This window comes from Phaseolus vulgaris, chromosome 11 (assembly GCF_051622355.1).
Source record: "Phaseolus vulgaris cultivar YP4 chromosome 11, ASM5162235v1, whole genome shotgun sequence".
Lineage (NCBI taxonomy): Eukaryota > Viridiplantae > Streptophyta > Magnoliopsida > Fabales > Fabaceae > Phaseolus > Phaseolus vulgaris.
In genome coordinates, this window is record NC_143508.1 from 42434867 (window position 1) to 42452549 (window position 17683).

Below are 17683 nucleotides of genomic sequence, written 5' to 3' on the forward strand. Positions count from 1 at the left end.
GCAACTAAGTTGTACACTTTAAATTCTTATCATCCTCAAAAGAATGGTCAAAATACAATTGAAAACCTAGCTCTTCCTACTATGCCTAGAGTAATCATAAGAGACAACCACAACTCTTGGGATGAGTATCCTTTTTCTATTGAGCATGCATACAATAGAGTAGTCCACAAGACTACTAATATTTCTACATTTGAAGTTGTATGTGAACATAGTCCTCTTTCTCTTTTTGAGTTGTTACCACTTCCTAAAGGAATTATGCCTAAGGAAAAAGTAACCACTATTGAAAATCTTACAAAGCATAAGAGGATTAGAGAACACATACAACCATCAAAAGAGAAATATTGCGAAAAGTTGCCAAAGACAAAAGAAAAACAAAAATGGCAACTTCATACAATTGCGTTTTCTCCAATTGCTCACATTAACTCCTTTGCTTTGTTTCAAGATTCCCATAGATGGACATTTGATCCGGGAGGACAAACCTTAACGAAGCAAGAGGCTGCTATTCAAGATCAAGTCTGTAGATCTGAGGATAGATCTTCTCAAGAAGGAGGAAATGATGGACACCATCCAGCCACATTCATCCCCCTAGTTGAAGAAAAAGCATTGGATTTGAGGACAAATCCTTTTCAAGAGGGAAGGGATGATGGAAGAGGCCCCAACACCCAAAAGAGCGTCTAGGACCAACTTTGCATAGAGGGAACCCACAAGATGCGTTGAAGCGTCTAAGAGACACAAGAAGCGTCTAGGCCACACAAGGAGCGTCTAAGAGAGTTGACATCCAAGAAGGGTGACGTCTAAGAAGGCCCAACAAGTGTAGCTTAGTCTTATTTGTGGTGTAAATAGCATAGTGTAAATAGCCTTATGAACCTTTGTTTAAATTCTAGAAATTAGGATTAAGGAGGAGTTAACCTAGATTAACTACGGTTTCTAGAAGCTCTCCACTAATCTAGGACGTCCATGTGCAAGTTAGGAGGCCATGTGCACCCATGTGCCATGTGCTCCATGTGCCTCCATGTGCTACTCTTTTGGCATTTCTTTTGGCTTGCATTTGATCATCATTTAGGTCATCATTTCAGGTCCTCCTTAGCCTATAAAAAGAGGAGCCAACCTCATGTATTTCAAGACTATTTTGAGTAATGAAATGTTGCCCAAATGCCATTCAAATTGCTCCCTTGCTAAATTCTCTCTAGAATTAGGTTTTTAGTCTTCAACCTTCACCCCCAAATGGAGATGGCCGAACCACTCCAACCCTCACTACTCCTCATGCACCTTCAAGGCCACCACACCTCTTAGCAGGGCCTTGTTCCACTCTCCTCCACTAAGCTTCCGCAACCATCATCATCAAAATCAAAGAAGAGCTCATAGGAATGCCATCACACACTTTCTTCATCATCTAGGCCCAACAAAGAGTCCTCTAGGTAGGATATGATGTCAACGTCGAAATCCCATAGACCATTCCTCCTCTAGATTTCTGCACCCCCTTCAAGATGACCCGGTGTGGTGGGAAGGGCGGTAGAGGGTTGTGGAGGAGGGGCCGCGTTTGAAGCCGCCTGACCCTGGGGGGCTTGTGTACCGCCCTGGTGGTCGGATGTGATGACGTGGCATCCTGCTACAGTATAGGCGTGTTGACAAGGCGCTAGGTTGGCAGAAGGGAAGGAAGTCAGGGGGCTCGTGTAGTCGCCAGTTGTTATATTGGCGTGTTCCGATTTCCAGCTTACCAGAATCGGCGGTCACCAGGTTAAAGATGAAGTCGCCAGATGAAGGAGATCGCCAGAGCGAGCACATCGCCAAAGATGAAGGAGAAGCAGATTATGAAGGCGGCCGGCGAGACCACAGGGAAGGTGTATGGAGACCCCTAACTCGCCAGTTCCAGTAGAGATCGCACTCCCAAGTTAGCTATGCACTGGGCAGTACCATGCATAAGTAACTTAGCCAAAATGAGAGTAGAAGCAGCGCCAAGTCAGGGAGCCTCCAGATGATGGCACGTGTACAGTTGGATGCGAACCACGTGTCCAAGTCTGTAACTACCAGGAGAGAGAAAGCTACCAGGTATATAAGAGTTCTTAACAAACTTTCTGAGGTACGCACGTTCAGTTTATACACTTTACGCTTGCGAGTGATAGAGCTGACTGTGAGAGAGGATTTGCACGGTTCTTGTTCTCTTAGTATTTGGTGATACCGTCACTGACTTGAGCGTTGGAGTGCGATCGGCCGCAGCGGCGCCGTACTGTTTCTTTGCAGGTTCTTGAGGTAGATCCCGAAGAGGAACGGAGGTGAGAAGCGGTGCGCACGTCGATCCTTTGACGAGGCAGTTTCCAGCGTTCCGGTCAACAAGCAGGATCATCAGGCGCCCACCGTGGGGCCGTGTAAAACTTGCTCCCATCCACAGCGTGAGTTCTTGGAAGTTTTCGAAGTTTTCTGCGTGGTTGTGTGCTGGTGCAACCATCGTTCGCTGTTTGTTTGAGTTTCGTTCGGTGAATTTGCGTTTTGTACTGTTCGTTTGGCTTTTCGATCAGTGGAGTGAGGTTTTCTGCTGCTTACGCGCAATCTGTTCGGTGGAAGTTCGAGTTCTTTCGCTCGTTTGGTTGTCCGCGGGGAAACGTTGGTTTCTGGTGAAGTTGTGGTTTTCTTTGAAGGTTTACGGTGTTCTTGAGTTTTCTTGCGCAGTTTCGTGCTGTTTTCTCCGATTGATCGCTGATTCGATCGTGGTTGAAGTGTTGTTCGCTGCATTCCTGTGATTCACTGAGGTTCATGAGAAAAATGAGAAGCAATCGTTCAAGCCCCGTGGCGCCTGTCGCTACTGAAGGCGACGCCGCCATGACCATGGCGCAGATGGCAGAGATGATGCGCTCGTTGCAGGCAACTGTAGAAGCCTCACGCGTAGAGCAGGCGAGAATACATGAGGACCTGGTCGCCTCTCGCGCCAGGAACGAGGAGCTTAGCAAGGTGACTGAGGAGCTGCGTCAAGCTCTTCGGGAGCAGCAAGGACGTTCTTCTGCTGAAGAGGTGGCGCCGTCGACGCCACCTCGTGTTTTCCCAATGCCTTTTATTCAGGCGATTACCGACACGCCTATTCCCACGAGCGTGGTTCCAGTTAAGGCTGTCTTTACCGGCGTGGAGGATCCAGAGGCTCATCTGACCACGTTCCATACGCAGATGATGCTGTCGGGAGGGTCAGACGCCGTCTATTGCAAGATGTTCGTGAGTACGCTCCAGGGAACGACGATGGAGTGGTTTGTGAGCCTGCCTAACGGCCACATAACCAATTTTCAACAGTTCTCGAAGATCTTTGTCGAGCAGTACATCGTGAATAAGGCACCGCCCAGGGTGTCTTATGATCTGTTTGATATAAGGCAGTACCATGGGGAGTCCCTCAGAGACTACCTCAATCGCTTTGGAGCGCAGATGGTCAGATCGCCGGCCAAGGATGAAGAAATGCTGGTCTATGCCTTCAAGAAGGGCGTGCAGCCAGGACCATTCTGCGAGGCCTTGATCAGGGCTCATCCAGCGACGTTTGCTGAAGTCAGGCGACTTGCGGTGGCTCACATCGCCGACGAGAGTGAAGTCGCCGAGAAGAGAGGCAGTGTGGCTCCCGCCCGGCCACGCGCCCAGACCAGGATCCAGCCGCAGAGGGTGCTGGAAACAGCGGCGGCGGCCAGGAAGGACCAGAGGACTCACCATCCTTACGACAGGAGGAACAAGGGAAGGAGCCAGGGGCGCCAGCAACCAGCACGCCGGGAATACAATCGCCCGCCTAAGCACAAATTTGTCATGGGATTAGCGGATCTAATCACCATTCCTAATATCTCTGCTAGGTTGAAAGCGCCTGAGAAGGTGGGCGACAAGGTGCTGGGGTCAAAGCCGGACGCCTGGTGCGAGTTCCACCAATGTTTTGGCCACACCTTGGACTCGTGTTTGTCTTTGGGATATCAGCTCGACGATCTCGTTAAGAGCGGGTTCCTAAATGACTATCTGCTGGACAGGAGGACGGGGGGAGCGTCGAGTTCCCAGCCAGCAGGTGGAGAAGCCCAGCAACACGAGATGCCTATCCACGGGGAGATCCACACCATTGCAGGGGGTTTCTCAGGTGGTGGATGCACCGCATCGCAGAGGAAAAAGTACGCGCGATCGGTGATGACAGTGGATATGTTTGAAGATCACTCGCCGGAAGTGGACATTACGTTCACCAAGCAGGATCTTCGGGACGTTGTGCCTCATGACAACGATCCCATAGTTATTTCGTTGGTTACAGCGGGAAGGAAGGTCCACAGAGTTCTGGTGGACCAAGGAAGCTCGGCAGACGTGATGTTCTGGCCGACTTTCACGCAGCTGGAATTGCCCCTTGACCAGCTAAGGCCCTATGGAGGATGCTTATATGGGTTCGCTGGTGACCAGGTGGAGGTCAGGGGGTACATTGAGCTGAGAACCACGTTTACAGATGAGGCTGGGTCGAGGACGGAGAAAATCAAGTACCTCATCGTAAACGCCCCTTCAGCATATAACATCCTGTTGGGAAGGCCCACGCTTAACAGGATAGGCGCCATTCCGTCGACTCGGCACATGAAGGTAAAGTTGTCGTCCATGGAAGGGGTGGTGATCACAATCAAGTCTGATCAGAAAGAAGCGAAAAGGTGCTATGAGAATAGCCTGAAAAACAAAAGATCAGTGAGTTATGTAACAACCACCCCACCTCCCGATGTGAAGCCCAGATCGACGGCAACAGAGGAGGCTGCCGGAAGAGATGTGGAGATGATAGACGCTGAGCTAGGGGAGAGGAATGCTGGCCTGGAGGAGGAAGAGGCGCGGAATCGCCCCGAGGAAGCAAGGGAACAGGGAATCGCCAGGGCGGTGATCGCCAGAGAATCCAGGCCTAAACCTGTCGAGCAGTGGCTCGAAAAGGAGATCGGAGGAAGAATCTTCAAGCTAGGAAGATCTCTGGAGGTTGATCTCCAGGACCAGATCGCCAAGGTGATTGAGCGGCATCTGGACGCGTTTGCATGGTCCGCTTCGGACATGCCCGGGATTGATCCCGACTTCTTGTGCCATCATCTGGCGATGGACAATTTGGTGAGACCGGTGCGACAAAGGAGAAGAAAGTTCAACGAGGAGAGGAGGCAGGCGATCAGGGACGAAACACAGAAACTCCTCGCTGCAGGCCACATCAGGGAAGTCCAGTACCCCGAATGGTTGGCGAATGTCGTGCTGGTGAAGAAGAGTAACGGGAAATGGCGCATGTGCGTCGATTTCACCGACCTGAACAAAGCTTGCCCAAAGGATTCGTATCCTTTACCGAGCATAGATGCCCTGGTTGATAGTGCTGCAGGGTGTAAGTTGCTGAGTTTCCTGGATGCCTTCTCAGGATATAATCAGATCAAGATACATCCCATGGATGAAGAGAAAACAGCCTTCATGACGAAGAGATCGTGCTACTGCTATAAGGTGATGCCGTTTGGGCTGAAGAACGCGGGGGCCACGTACCAGAGGCTGATGGATCGAGTACTTGCACCAATGCTGGGAAGGAACGTGCAAGCTTACGTCGATGACATGGTCGTTACCTCGCAGGAAAAAAGCAAGCACGTGGCAGACTTGGAAGAATTATTCACAACGATCGCCAAGTTCAAGTTAAAGCTCAATTCGGAGAAATGCATTTTCGGCGTGGAGGCTGGAAAGTTTTTGGGTTTCCTCTTGACTGAAAGAGGAATAGAAGCCAACCCAGACAAGTGTGCCGCCATCTTGGCGATGAGGAGCCCGGCTACGGTGAAAGAAGTCCAGCAGCTAACAGGTCGGATGGCAGCCCTATCTCGCTTCGTGTCAGCTAGCGGAGAAAAGGGACATCCCTATTTTCAATGTCTGCGTCGCAATAATAAGTTTGCTTGGACGAAAGAGTGCGAGGAAGCTTTCATCAAACTGAAGGAGTATCTGGCGAGCCCGCCGGTTCTGTGCAAACCGCTGGCGGGAATCCCTCTCAGGTTGTATTTTGCTGTGACTGAGAGGGCGGTGAGTGTGGTGCTCGCCCAGGATCAAGATCAGGCTCAGAAGCCTATTTATTTTGTGAGCAAGGTGTTGCAGGGCCCAGAAACGAGATATCAGGCCCTAGAGAAGGCTGCGCTGGCTGTGGTGTTTTCGGCGAGGAGGTTGCGCCACTACTTCCACAGTTTCACAATACTGGTGATGACTGACCTGCCCATCCAGAAGGTCTTGAAGAAACCCGACGTTGCGGGAAGGATGGTGAAGTGGGCGGTAGAGTTGTCAGAGTTTGATATTAAGTACGAGCCCCGAGGCGCGATCAAGGGGCAAATCTTTGCAGATTTCGTGGTTGAGCTCTCATCAGAGGCGACGCGGGTTGAAGGGAACGATTTCCGTTGGGTACTTTCGGTGGATGGACCGTCGAACCAGCAGGGCAGCGGTGCTGGAGTCATATTGGAAGGACCCAACGGCGTGCTGATCGAACAATCTCTGAGGTTCGCCTTCAAAGCCAGCAACAGTCAAGCAAAGTATGAGGCGCTGATCGCCGGAATTTTGCTGGCCAAGGAGATGGGAGCTAGGGTGCTGATGGCTAAGAGTGACTCGCTGCTAGTCACGGGGCAAGTAACAGGCGAGTTCCAGGCTAAAGATCCACAAATGGCGGCTTACTTGGCGTATGTGCAGGAATTGAAGAGTTCCTTTGCCTCCTTTGAAGTAGTACATGTGCCCAGAGAGCAGAATGCCCGAGCTGACTTGCTTGCTAGGCTCGCCAGCTCAGGCAAGGGGGGTAGGCAGAGGACGGTGATTCAAGAAACTCTGAAGACGCCAAGGGCATTTGTAGCAGATCACCTGGTCCTTCAGATAAGCAAGTCGACGGAGAGAGCAGCGAGAAGCCATAAGTCCTTGACGCAAGAAACTCTGAGATCGCCGAGAATTAGAGCATGTCGAGGAGAGAAGGTGGACGTGATGCAGGTCTGCGCCGCCCATGAGCCAGACACTTGGATAACACAGTACAAGCGGTGCCTGGCAGATGGCCTCCTCCCACTGGATCCAACAGAAGCTAGGAAGGTAAAGAAAAATTCCAGCAAGTACACGTTGATCGATGGCGATCTGTACAGGTTTGGGTTCACTCACCCACTCCTGGAATGTATACACGGCGAGAAGTGCACGAGAATCATGGCGGAGCTCCACGAAGGTATATGCGGAAGCCACGTCGGGGGTCGAGCTCTGGCCGCGAGGACTCTCCGTGCAGGCTACTACTGGCCATCCATGAGAGAAGATTGCAAGAAATATGCCCAATGTTGTAAACAATGCCAGCAGCACGCCGATTGGCATAAGACACCTCCCGAGGAGTTGAAGTCGATCTATAGCCCTTGGCCGTTTCATACTTGGGGGAATCGATATCCTGGGACCTTTCCCGCTGGCGATCAGGCAGATGAAGTACTTGGTGGTGGCGATTGAGTATTTCACCAAGTGGATTGAAGCAGAACCAGTGGCCCAGATCACCGCACACAAGATCGAAGGTTTTGTATGGAAGAACATCGTGTGCCGGTTTGGAGTGCCTAAACGCCTGGTGTCAGATAATGGGACGCAGTTTGCAAGCCACCTGTTGAAGAAGCTTTGCGAAGGGGTGGGAATTCAACAAGTGTTTGCATCCGTCGAGCACCCTCAGACAAATGGCCAGGTGGAGTCAGCTAATCGGGTGTTGTTGAGAGGTTTGAAGAGAAGGCTTGAGAAAGCCAAGGGAAGTTGGGCTGAGGAGGTGCCCCGTATAGTCTGGGCGTACCACACCACCGAGCAGTCAGGAACCCATGAGACCCCGTTCAGCTTGGTCTATGGGTGTGATGCCATGATTCCGGTGGAGATCCAGGAGAGCTCGCCGAGATTCCAGAACTTCGTAGAGGAAGACTCGAATGAAGAGAGAAGGCTGAACCTGGATCTACTGGATGAGGTCAGAGAAGAGGCGAAGTTGAAGGCTGAAGCCGTGAAGAGAAGGGTCGAACGAAGATACAACTCGAAGGTGATGCCAAGGCAGTTTAGAGAAGGCGACTTGGTGATGAGGAAGGCCCACCAGTATGAGATGGAGAATAAACTGTCACCCAAGTGGACTGGACCATTCAGAATAACCGAGGTGCTCGGGAACGGAGCCTACCGCTTAGAGACGCTGGAAGGAGGGGCGATTCCTCGCACCTGGAACGCCACACACCTGAAGTTGTACTATAGTTAAAAGCTTTGTAAGTAAAGACAAACACAAATGTCATATTACAATGTCTCTGATGAAACAGTTTCAAGGGGGCACTCTTTTTTCCCTAAGGAGGGTTTTTAATGAGGCCACCCAATAAAAGAAGAGTTTTCGAAGTATAAGGCGTTTTCAGATTGCATGTTTGCTTTTTTCCAAGAGTTTTGAAGAAAGACCTTGTCGCTTGTACGTGATTTAAGGCAAGAAAAGATATATCGCATGCTTTCTGAAAAGTTTTAAGTCCTCATCGTTTTTCGGCGATTGGAGGCACTAGTTAAAAGTTTAAAGTCCTCATCGTCTTTTGGCGATCGGAGGCACCAGATAAAGACCTCCTCGCCGTCGAGCGAGTGCAGGCGAGAAAGAGAAAAGGTCCTCAGTGCATCCAGGGGGGAGGAGATGTACACCCTGGGCAAGTTGAGGCACCAGATAAAGTCCTTCTCGCCGTCGAGCGAGTTTAGGCAAGTTAAAGACCTTCTCGCCGTCGAGCGAGTGCAGGCGAGGAAGAGTAAAAAGTCCTCCGTGTTTCTGGGGGCGAGAAGATGTAACCCCTGGGGCAATGTAGAGGCGCCAGTAAAAGTCCTCCGTGTTTCTAGGGGCGAGAAGATGTAACCCCTGGGGCAATGTAGAGGCAAGATAAAGACCTCCTCGCCGTCGAGCGAGCGCAGGCGAGAAAGAGAAAAGGTCCTCAGTGCATCCAGGGGGGAGGAGATGTACACCCTGGGCAAGTTGAGGCACCAGATAAAGTCCTTCTCGCCGTTGAGCGAGTTCAGGCGAGTTAAAGACCTTCTCGCTTACATGCGAGCTTAGGCAAGATAAAATCCTTCTCGTCTCGAACGAGTTCAGGTATGGTGCAGAGGGTGGAAGAAGTTTGGAAGGTGGCTAAGGTAGGTTCGAAGAGAACGCCTAGTCAACCGGTCTTTTGTTCTGAAGTTCAGGGAGGCAAAGAAGGATCCCAAAAGGCGTTTCTACCCCCAGATAAAGAAACTATTGCCAAAGCATGAGGCCAGAAAGAAGCTGATATTACCAAGAGTTCTTGGCGATCGGGAAGAGTTCAAACAGCGGCGAGAAGGTTAAAAGACCTGTTTGATGAAGCAGGTCGAGTGGGACGGTGTTTTGAGCCAATAACTGAGTTACAGTTTGTTGCTTGAAGGGTATTCTTACGATAAAGTTAGTGCCTTAAGAGTACAAGTTGGTTAAAGTGATTATTGTTTAAGTTTGAAGTGGTTCGAAGCGGTTAAGTCAGAAGTCGTGTTTGCAAAATCGTTAAGTCAAATCCGGCAAAGTTAAACATGCGAAGAAGGTTAAAGCGCTTAAAGAAGTCAGGAGAGGGAATATCCAAACGTTGTCATTAAGATAAGTATCTGCTAAAGCCACATATACACGAGTTTATTACAGAATAATACAAGGGAAATCATGAAAGTAGCAGATGAAGAGAAGTTGATTAGTCTTCAGCAGGAACGACTTTTCCATCTACTACTTCATTGTTCAGTGACACCAGGCTGAGATCCAGGTCGGGGAATAGGCAAGCGAATTGTTCCCGAGCAGCTTCGAATCCAGCAGCCAGAATCTGAGCAGAGTTTAGCTTAAGTTCTTCGGTTTGCCCCTGAAGTTCCTCAATCCGCTTCTTGAGGTCTTCGGTTTGCTCTTTCAGCTCTTTATTCTGCTGCTCCAGCTCTTCAACCTGTTTCTTAAGTTGTTCGTTGGTCTCTTGAGCCTGGAGAAGGTCTTCAGTAACCTTCTTGGATTCCGATTGTGCTTGGGCCAACTCGGCAGCCACCTTTCCCTTCTCTTTGTTGGCCTCGACGAGATCAGCCATGGCGTCGTCCCTCGCCTTTTCTACTTGCCCAAGTAGTTTCTCTCGGTCGATCGACCTCTGCTCCAGTTTTTGCACCTTAGCGGCGTCAGCTTTCATGAGAGCCTCCAGGTCGACCGCCTTGGCGCGAAGAGGCACAATTTTGCTTTCCAGCTCGACCTTCTCTTGGGCAAGTTGGTGAACTTTGCGGCGAAGGTCCGTAGCCTCCTTGCGCGCCAGCCTGAGCTCGGTATTCATTGCATCCTCCACTCGGGAGTGTTCGATTTCTGCGAGCGTCAGGCTGAAAGACAACTTCTCCACCTCGATCCTCATGGTGCTGTTTTCGGTTTTGAGGTTGAAGAGGTCGTCTTGGAGCCTCCTGGTTGAGCCTTCCACAGCCCTAGTTATGATCGCTGGGATATCCTCTGCTATGGTTTTCAGCTTGGCAGTTAGAGGCTCCCACATCCTTGTGACCTCAAGGGGAAGGTTTGCGGCTTGCAGAGGCACCAGAGGCGCTGTGGGGGCTTGTTGTGGGTTCTCGTCGCCACCTTCCTTAGCAGGTTCTTCAGTAGCTGCTTCCTGGCGTGGCGACGCAATCGGGGATTCGGTAATCAGAATCGGAGAGGTATGAGCAACCTCATCCCCGATTGGAGCATTTTCTGCAGCTGAAGCGTTTGAAGGGGGGCCCCCTCCAGCTGACACGTATGGCGTAGAGGCGCTTGGGGGGTCCTCCAGGAAATTTGGCTCTTGGGCCTCAACTGCAGGTGGCGCAGTGGCCAGTGGAACCGCTTGGACTGGTGAGGAAGGAGCCTGTGGTGTTGGCGATGATGGAGGAGGAGCAGGCGTCGATGGTGGTGTTGAGGTTGGAAGAGGGGGTGGAGCAGGTGGTGAAGAAGGTGCCACCCTCTTCCTCTTCGTAACGAGGCCATCCTCGGTGACCTCGTCGTCCTCTTCTTCCTCCTCATGGATGACTTGAGGGGCTTTCCTTTTAGGTCTTTAAGGACCAATTTTTTGCGTTGGGCGGGTTCCTTGGGTGGTGATCGCCCTTGGACAATGGCGGCCTCCACCATCGAGTTGGGCACCGTTTGGGAACCGGTCGCCAATCCGTGGTTTCGGGCGAGCGCCTTCAGTTCAGCGAGCATGTTTCTGGGCAACATGTCGTCTGCATGGAACGAAGATGCATGGGTTAACTCAAGAAAAACAAATAAATGCATAAGGTAATAAACAGCAAAGCAGATGGTATGTGCAGGAAAGGTAAAGCCAAAGTCTTGCGCATAACGCACAAGACGCCCAGAAACAGCTAAACAAGAAGCGGCATCAAAACAAGAGTTTAATGTCCTAACCTATTCGAATTTCTAGCTGATCTTCGTAGAATTCGAAGCATATCAAGGTGGTGGTAAGGAATGTTATATTGGCGTCCGCCACCTTCTTCCAGAAGAGACAGAGGTCTCTGTCCAATGCTCCCATGCTGTCAGGACTTCTGGGCCTCCTGAAGCAGCTCTTGGACTCTTTCTTCCCCTTGTCCACCCAATACAAGGGGAAGCCATCGAGAAGGGAGGTGTCCTTATCGTTCGCACGCACTTGGACGAATTTCCCCTTCCAGTCCTTGTAAGATTGCTGGAAGATGGCAAAGATGGACCTCCCAGCAATCACGTTCAAGCTGACCCACAGGCGGTCTCCTGGGTGCTTGGCTTCGAAGAGGAATAAAAACACGTCCACCGACGCGGGCAACCCCAGGTGGGCGCACATTACTTGAAAAGCTCGAACAAACGCCCAGCTGTTGGGGTGGAGCTGGGCGGCAGCAATGTTGAGCTCGGTAAGAAGTTCCCTCTCGAATCGGGTGAAAGGGAACCTGAGCTTGACCTTCTTGAACAAAGTCGTATAGACAAAGCAGAAGGGCCCGTCGGCGCTTACTTTGTCATCAGCACACACGGGCAGATCGGGGGGGCAAGGCAGCACCATCATCTTCTCGTCGTGCTCCTTGTGAAACGATTGGTAAATCTCGTCCCCCTTAGTCAGCCGCAAGACTGCTCCCGCAGTGTTCACAGAGGATGTCTCTTTCAGGAGGGTTGAGTTGGCCCAGGGATACAAAGTTTTGAAGTCTGGCAGAGGAACGGGGGCTCCTCCGGCGATAGGTGGGGTCGCCTGGGCCAAGACAGGTTGGGAAGACGCAGGCCTCTCAGCCTGCGAAGATGAAGCACCACGAACTGGTGTTGGGTCGTGTGCTTGTGAAGGAAGGTTTCGTGCTGAAGGAGGAAGGTTCGGGGTAATCTTGGTGCGAGTCATGATAGCAGCTGCAAAGGAAGAAGAAAGGAAAAATTATCAGGGGGTTACAAAGGCTGACTCGATCATAGAAGGAAGGTGAAAGACGAACGAATGTAGGTTTGTTGCGACGATTGACGAAGCCCTAAGTTACGCAGAAGAATAAATGGAAAAACGACCCACAACGTATGCACCAGGCAGTTACAGGATGATGCGAATCGGTTAAAATGCAAGGAAAGCCAGCAGAAGAAGGAAAGTAGGTACCTTTTGATGATCAGGGAGACGATGAAGGTTGATGGTGATTCAGAATGCTGGAGAGCGCTGAGAGTTTTTCGCAGAAGAAAGTTGGAGCGTTCGTGAATGTGAGGGAAAGTGATGGAACAGTGCTGAGCGAAAATGGGTTTAAGGGTTTCTTCGAAATGGGTTTAGGAAGCGCAAACGGCAACTGAAGAGAGCCGTTGATGAAGCCACGCGTCAAACGATGAGTGAGGGGATTGGTGGAGCGTCAGAGCAGCAGAAGGTACAACCGCTTGGAATTCTGCGTCAGTGCCACGTAGACCGGTGTTGAAGTGACTTTTTCAGTCTTTTCGCTAGACAAGTCTTCACTTAAGACTGGGGGGCTTGTGTACCGCCCTGGTGGTCGGATGTGATGACGTGGCATCCTGCTACAGTATAGGCGTGTTGACAAGGCGCCAGGTTGGCAGAAGGGAAGGAAGTCAGGGGGCTCGTGTAGTCGTCAGTTGTTATATTGGCGTGTTCCGATTTCCAGCTTACCAGAATCGGCGGTCACCAGGTTAAAGATGAAGTCGCCAGATGAAGGAGATCGCCAGAGCGAGCACATCGCCAAAGATGAAGGAGAAGCAGATTATGAAAGCGGCCGGCGAGACCACAGGGAAGGTGTATGGAGACCCCTAACTCGCCAGTTCCAGTAGAGATCGCACTCCCAAGTTAGCTATGCACTGGGCAGTACCATGCATAAGTAACTTAGCCAAAATGAGAGTAGAAGCAGCGCCAAGTCAGGGAGCCTCCAGATGATGGCACGTGTACAGTTGGATGCGAACCACGTGTCCAAGTCTGTAACTGCCAGGAGAGAGAAAGCTACCAGGTATATAAGAGTTCTTAACAAACTTTCTGAGGTACGCACGTTCAGTTTATACACTTTACGCTTGCGAGTGATAGAGCTGACTGTGAGAGAGGATTTGCACGGTTCTTGTTCTCTTAGTATTTGGTGATACCGTCACTGACTTGAGCGTTGGAGTGCGATCGGCCGCAGCGGTGCCGTACTGTTTCTTTGCAGGTTCTTGAGGTAGATCCCGAAGAGGAACGGAGGTGAGAAGCGGTGCGCACGTCGATCCTTTGACGAGGCAGTTTCCAGCGTTCCGGTCAACAGGCAGGATCATTTTGTATTGCAGTATTTTATGGATCTTTAACCATGTGAGAAATCCTTGAGCCACATATACTCCATTAGGTTTTATAACTTTAGGATAGATAATGACTAATATATATGTTTAATTAATATTACATGATTCTAATGTATAGGAAATTAGCTAGATAGATAGGAGTATATAGGAATATATATTGGTGGATATGTAAATGATTTATCAATATATATATATATATATATGATTTGATTGTGTTTGAAAAATGTTTATTTCACTGTCTGAAATATTATTGTATATCTAGCTGGACTTTTAAATGAACAAGTTAATTAATAGGAGGAAACATAAAATAAATTGAACTAGAACAAAAATCATCATCGACTATGGTGTTAGTCATAATCATAGTCTATGAGCCATTATAGTCGCCGACTATGAACAAAATCGTAGTCTATGGGAGAGACCATGCAAGAAATACCAGAGGCCCAGAAAAGGGTATAGGCGTCAGTTTTGTTAATAATCGTTGCCTAGACCTTTCCATGGGTATAAATATGATATTATTTCATGTAAGAAGTAGGAGTTGGTTACTAAAATAATTGTTGCTTGTAGGGCATTAATAGATTATGGTTCATAGTCATCGTTTGTAAATGAAAACTATAGACGACGTGCTCATAGACTACAGTTGTAAAATCGTTGTCTAAGAGCTTTAGAAATCGTTGTCTAAGAGCATTTTACACTAGTGTACATATTATCATAATGAAGGACCTATATTTGAAAGAAGAGGACTAAATAACACTTCCAATTCTTACTTAAAGGTTACTCAAAACTATATAAAATCATTAGTAAAATTTTAAATTAAAGAAGTGAGATCCACCTAATAATTTTATAGTTTTTAGATAATAATATCAAATTTTAAAAAATTGTTAAAAATATTTAATAACATTTCTCAATTCATTTTTTGCTTTTGCATTAACTGGTGGAATAATTAATCAAGAAGAAGGCAGTATTTTAGAATGATAGTTTGATTTTATTAATAGAATGTTATTAGTGCTTATTATTGGTAGGCTTTCAGAAGGTGAAAATCTTTTCCGTTTTAGTTTTCTAATTGTTGATCTTGCGGCTTGTATATTACTATGCAATTTATTTTATTTGAATTTTATAGATACCTTTTATTCTATACTTAATAAACTTCCTTTTGCTTGTATCAAAGGAAGAAACTTAAATTATTATCTGAAGAAAAGTTATTCTTACGCACCCAAATTTATGCCTGTACGAGCAAAGTTTTTTGTTAACTTTTACTTGTACTAAAAGCCAAATGTCACATTATTTTAGTCCGTTTACCAAACAATATAAAATTTAAAATTTGGCATTCAAAAAGAATAAAAAAAATGTGATCTATATACACACGCTAAGCTTGAAAGGCTCTAAAATTCATTTTTAGGGAGAGATTTTAACTGCTAATAAAATCCAGACCAAATGCTTAAAAGGGTTGATACAAGTGGTTAACAATTTAGAAGAAATTCTTATTATTTATTATAGATGTTACGGAAATTTTCTCAAAATTATTTTTTCTTTGTTTTGGTCATCTAGAGATTATCCAAAGGACTGTCGGAAACTATGATTAGATTCAATTATTTGTTATGTAGTAATACTCTAAATAACATGTCATTAGTGTTGGGAGTGCTTAATCTTAATTACCATGTCTGAAGAAAAAAAAAAGTCCTAAACACTCTCCTCCATTTTTATTTATAAGAAAATATTTATCTTTACATAAGTTACAGAGATAAATTATATTCATTAAGTTTTATTAACTATATAATATTGTTCTTTCTAGGGAGGTGGATCTAGAGAACTATTGAATGACTTATTCTTTTTTTTTTGGTAGATTGCTAGGACTTCGTTATGATCTTTCTCGGTCTCTCGGATGCTCAAGTTAGTAAAAAAAAATATTCGGCACTCGGAGTGTAGAGTGATAATGACATATCTTTGTTGTTGGAGTGTGTGCTATTTATATTATTTTAATGAACTTACCTTATTAGACCAGATTAGTAGAGTGGATTTCACTTAAGGACGTATTACCTAATTCTTAATGGTAATTTAGCTTTACTGACTTTGATTTGACCGTTAATGGATTAGGTGTGTCGTGCAGGTCTCGGTCAGCTCGATCAAGAAGACCGAGTCATAGTAATGACTGTTCGGTCCATACCAAGTACAAATATATTTTTAAATGTCATTTTCTTGAAATAAAAATATATATGATAATGTACCATTTTAAAGATAATTTAAATAAAACAAACATCATTAAATAAATTAAAATTATTAACATTCAATTATTTTTGTAACAAATAACAATAATGGAGCAACTAATATTGTATTAATAATAAACTAGTCCCCACATTGGGCACATATATGACAAATGATTGCGATTATGATTTAAAGTAGTGATTGTTAAAAGAGAAAGCAGCGCATCTTCCACGAAGGAGACGAGTGTTTTGAACTGCTAATGAAAAGGGTGTGTCGTGTCGAAACGAAAGCCGCAAGAAGCTACGCAGTACACAACACACTCCGAACTGTTTATTGTAACTATTCGTTTCTTCCTCATCTTCTCTTTCTGCTTATATAACTCCCCCGCCTTATCACTCCCTCTAGCCCTTCCTGTTCACAATTCTTCTCTTATAAGCCACCACCAACCCTTAGTTTCTCTCTATCTTCTGCTATATTTTCTTTAAGCCATGGAACTTGATCACGGTTTTGACTTTGAGGACCGTTTCCCTTCCATGATTGCAAGACTAGGTGCAGAAGGGTTCATTGGGGAGCTCTGCCACGGGTTTCATTTGCTCATGGACGTGAACATGGGGCTCATCACGTTTGAGAGCTTGAAGGTGAGCACCTACTTGCTCGGTTTGGAGGTGAGGGATGATGAGTTGTTGTGCATGCTCATGGAGGGGGATTTGGATGGAGATGGAGCTCTTAACCAAATGGAGTTTTGCATTCTCATGTTTAGGTTGAGTCCTTGCTTGATGGATATGCAAGGTAATGAGGATCCAGTGCATGCTAGTGTAATATAACGTTGGAGAATGTAATTAATTAACCTTCTATAACCCACTTTTCTGTTTATATTAGCAGTAACAATGCCATCCTTGTAAGAGATGAGAAGACATTATCTACGTGTCTATAGTCTCGGTCAATCTTCATGTTATACCAGTTAATAGTTAACAAACTAAGATTGACCAATATTATAAGCATGTATTGTCTTGGTATAAGATCTTGGAATAGTTTGTAAAATGAGAGAGAAGAATACGTGAGTAGATGATCTGTGTAATTCAATGAAACCTATTGTTTTCTCATGCTTACATTTCGTTATTTAATTGTACTTTACTGGTTTATGTTTATGTTTTATGTGTACTCCAATTTATATATTGTATCGAGATAACTGTAATAAAAAATTACAATAAAATCATTTGCAATCCAATAAGATCTTACATAATTCAATCAAATCTTACATAATTCAATCAAATCTAAATGAAGTGTATAAAGGATGATTGTAATATCCAACAAAATGGGACAAAATTCAATGAAATCTAATACGACCCTATATAACTCCAATGGTCATATGATAAAATTTTATCAAATCATACATATCGGATATCGGATGCGGATAATTGATTGAATGATATATTTTATAATATTTTTAATTTATTTTATGTTTGTTTTGAATATTACAACTCGAACATATAAAGACCTATAAATACAAAATAATTTGTCAAGGAGTACTTACTCAATTTTCATTCTCATTCAAATACTTATAATTTTTTATACTCTTGTTGACTTTAGTGTCAGAGAATATTCTACAAGTGGATCTCTTTTTATTGTCTTCAACCAACTAAACAATCATAACTCGGCACAAAAACTTGGCTTGCAAAGCTAATCATTCTTCTTCACCTTGGAATTTCAACGATCTTTCTTGGTAAGAACATTTGACGCCCACCATGGGATTAGATAAAACTTTTCTTAGACCACAAGTGTTATGGTATTGACGAGAAGCAAAAC

At 46.4% G+C, this 17683-nt stretch overlaps 1 protein-coding gene across 1 annotated transcript; it reads left to right on the top strand.

The window, feature by feature from the left end:
- The first annotated feature begins 16140 nt into the window (after window positions 1-16140).
- Window positions 16141-16986, top strand: LOC137807935 (calcium-binding protein KRP1). The gene has a single exon (XM_068608800.2). It carries the CDS (start codon window positions 16366-16368, stop codon window positions 16699-16701), a length of 336 nt encoding a protein of 111 aa, XP_068464901.1. The 5' UTR covers window positions 16141-16365; the 3' UTR covers window positions 16702-16986.
- Window positions 16987-17683: the final 697 nt, after the last annotated feature.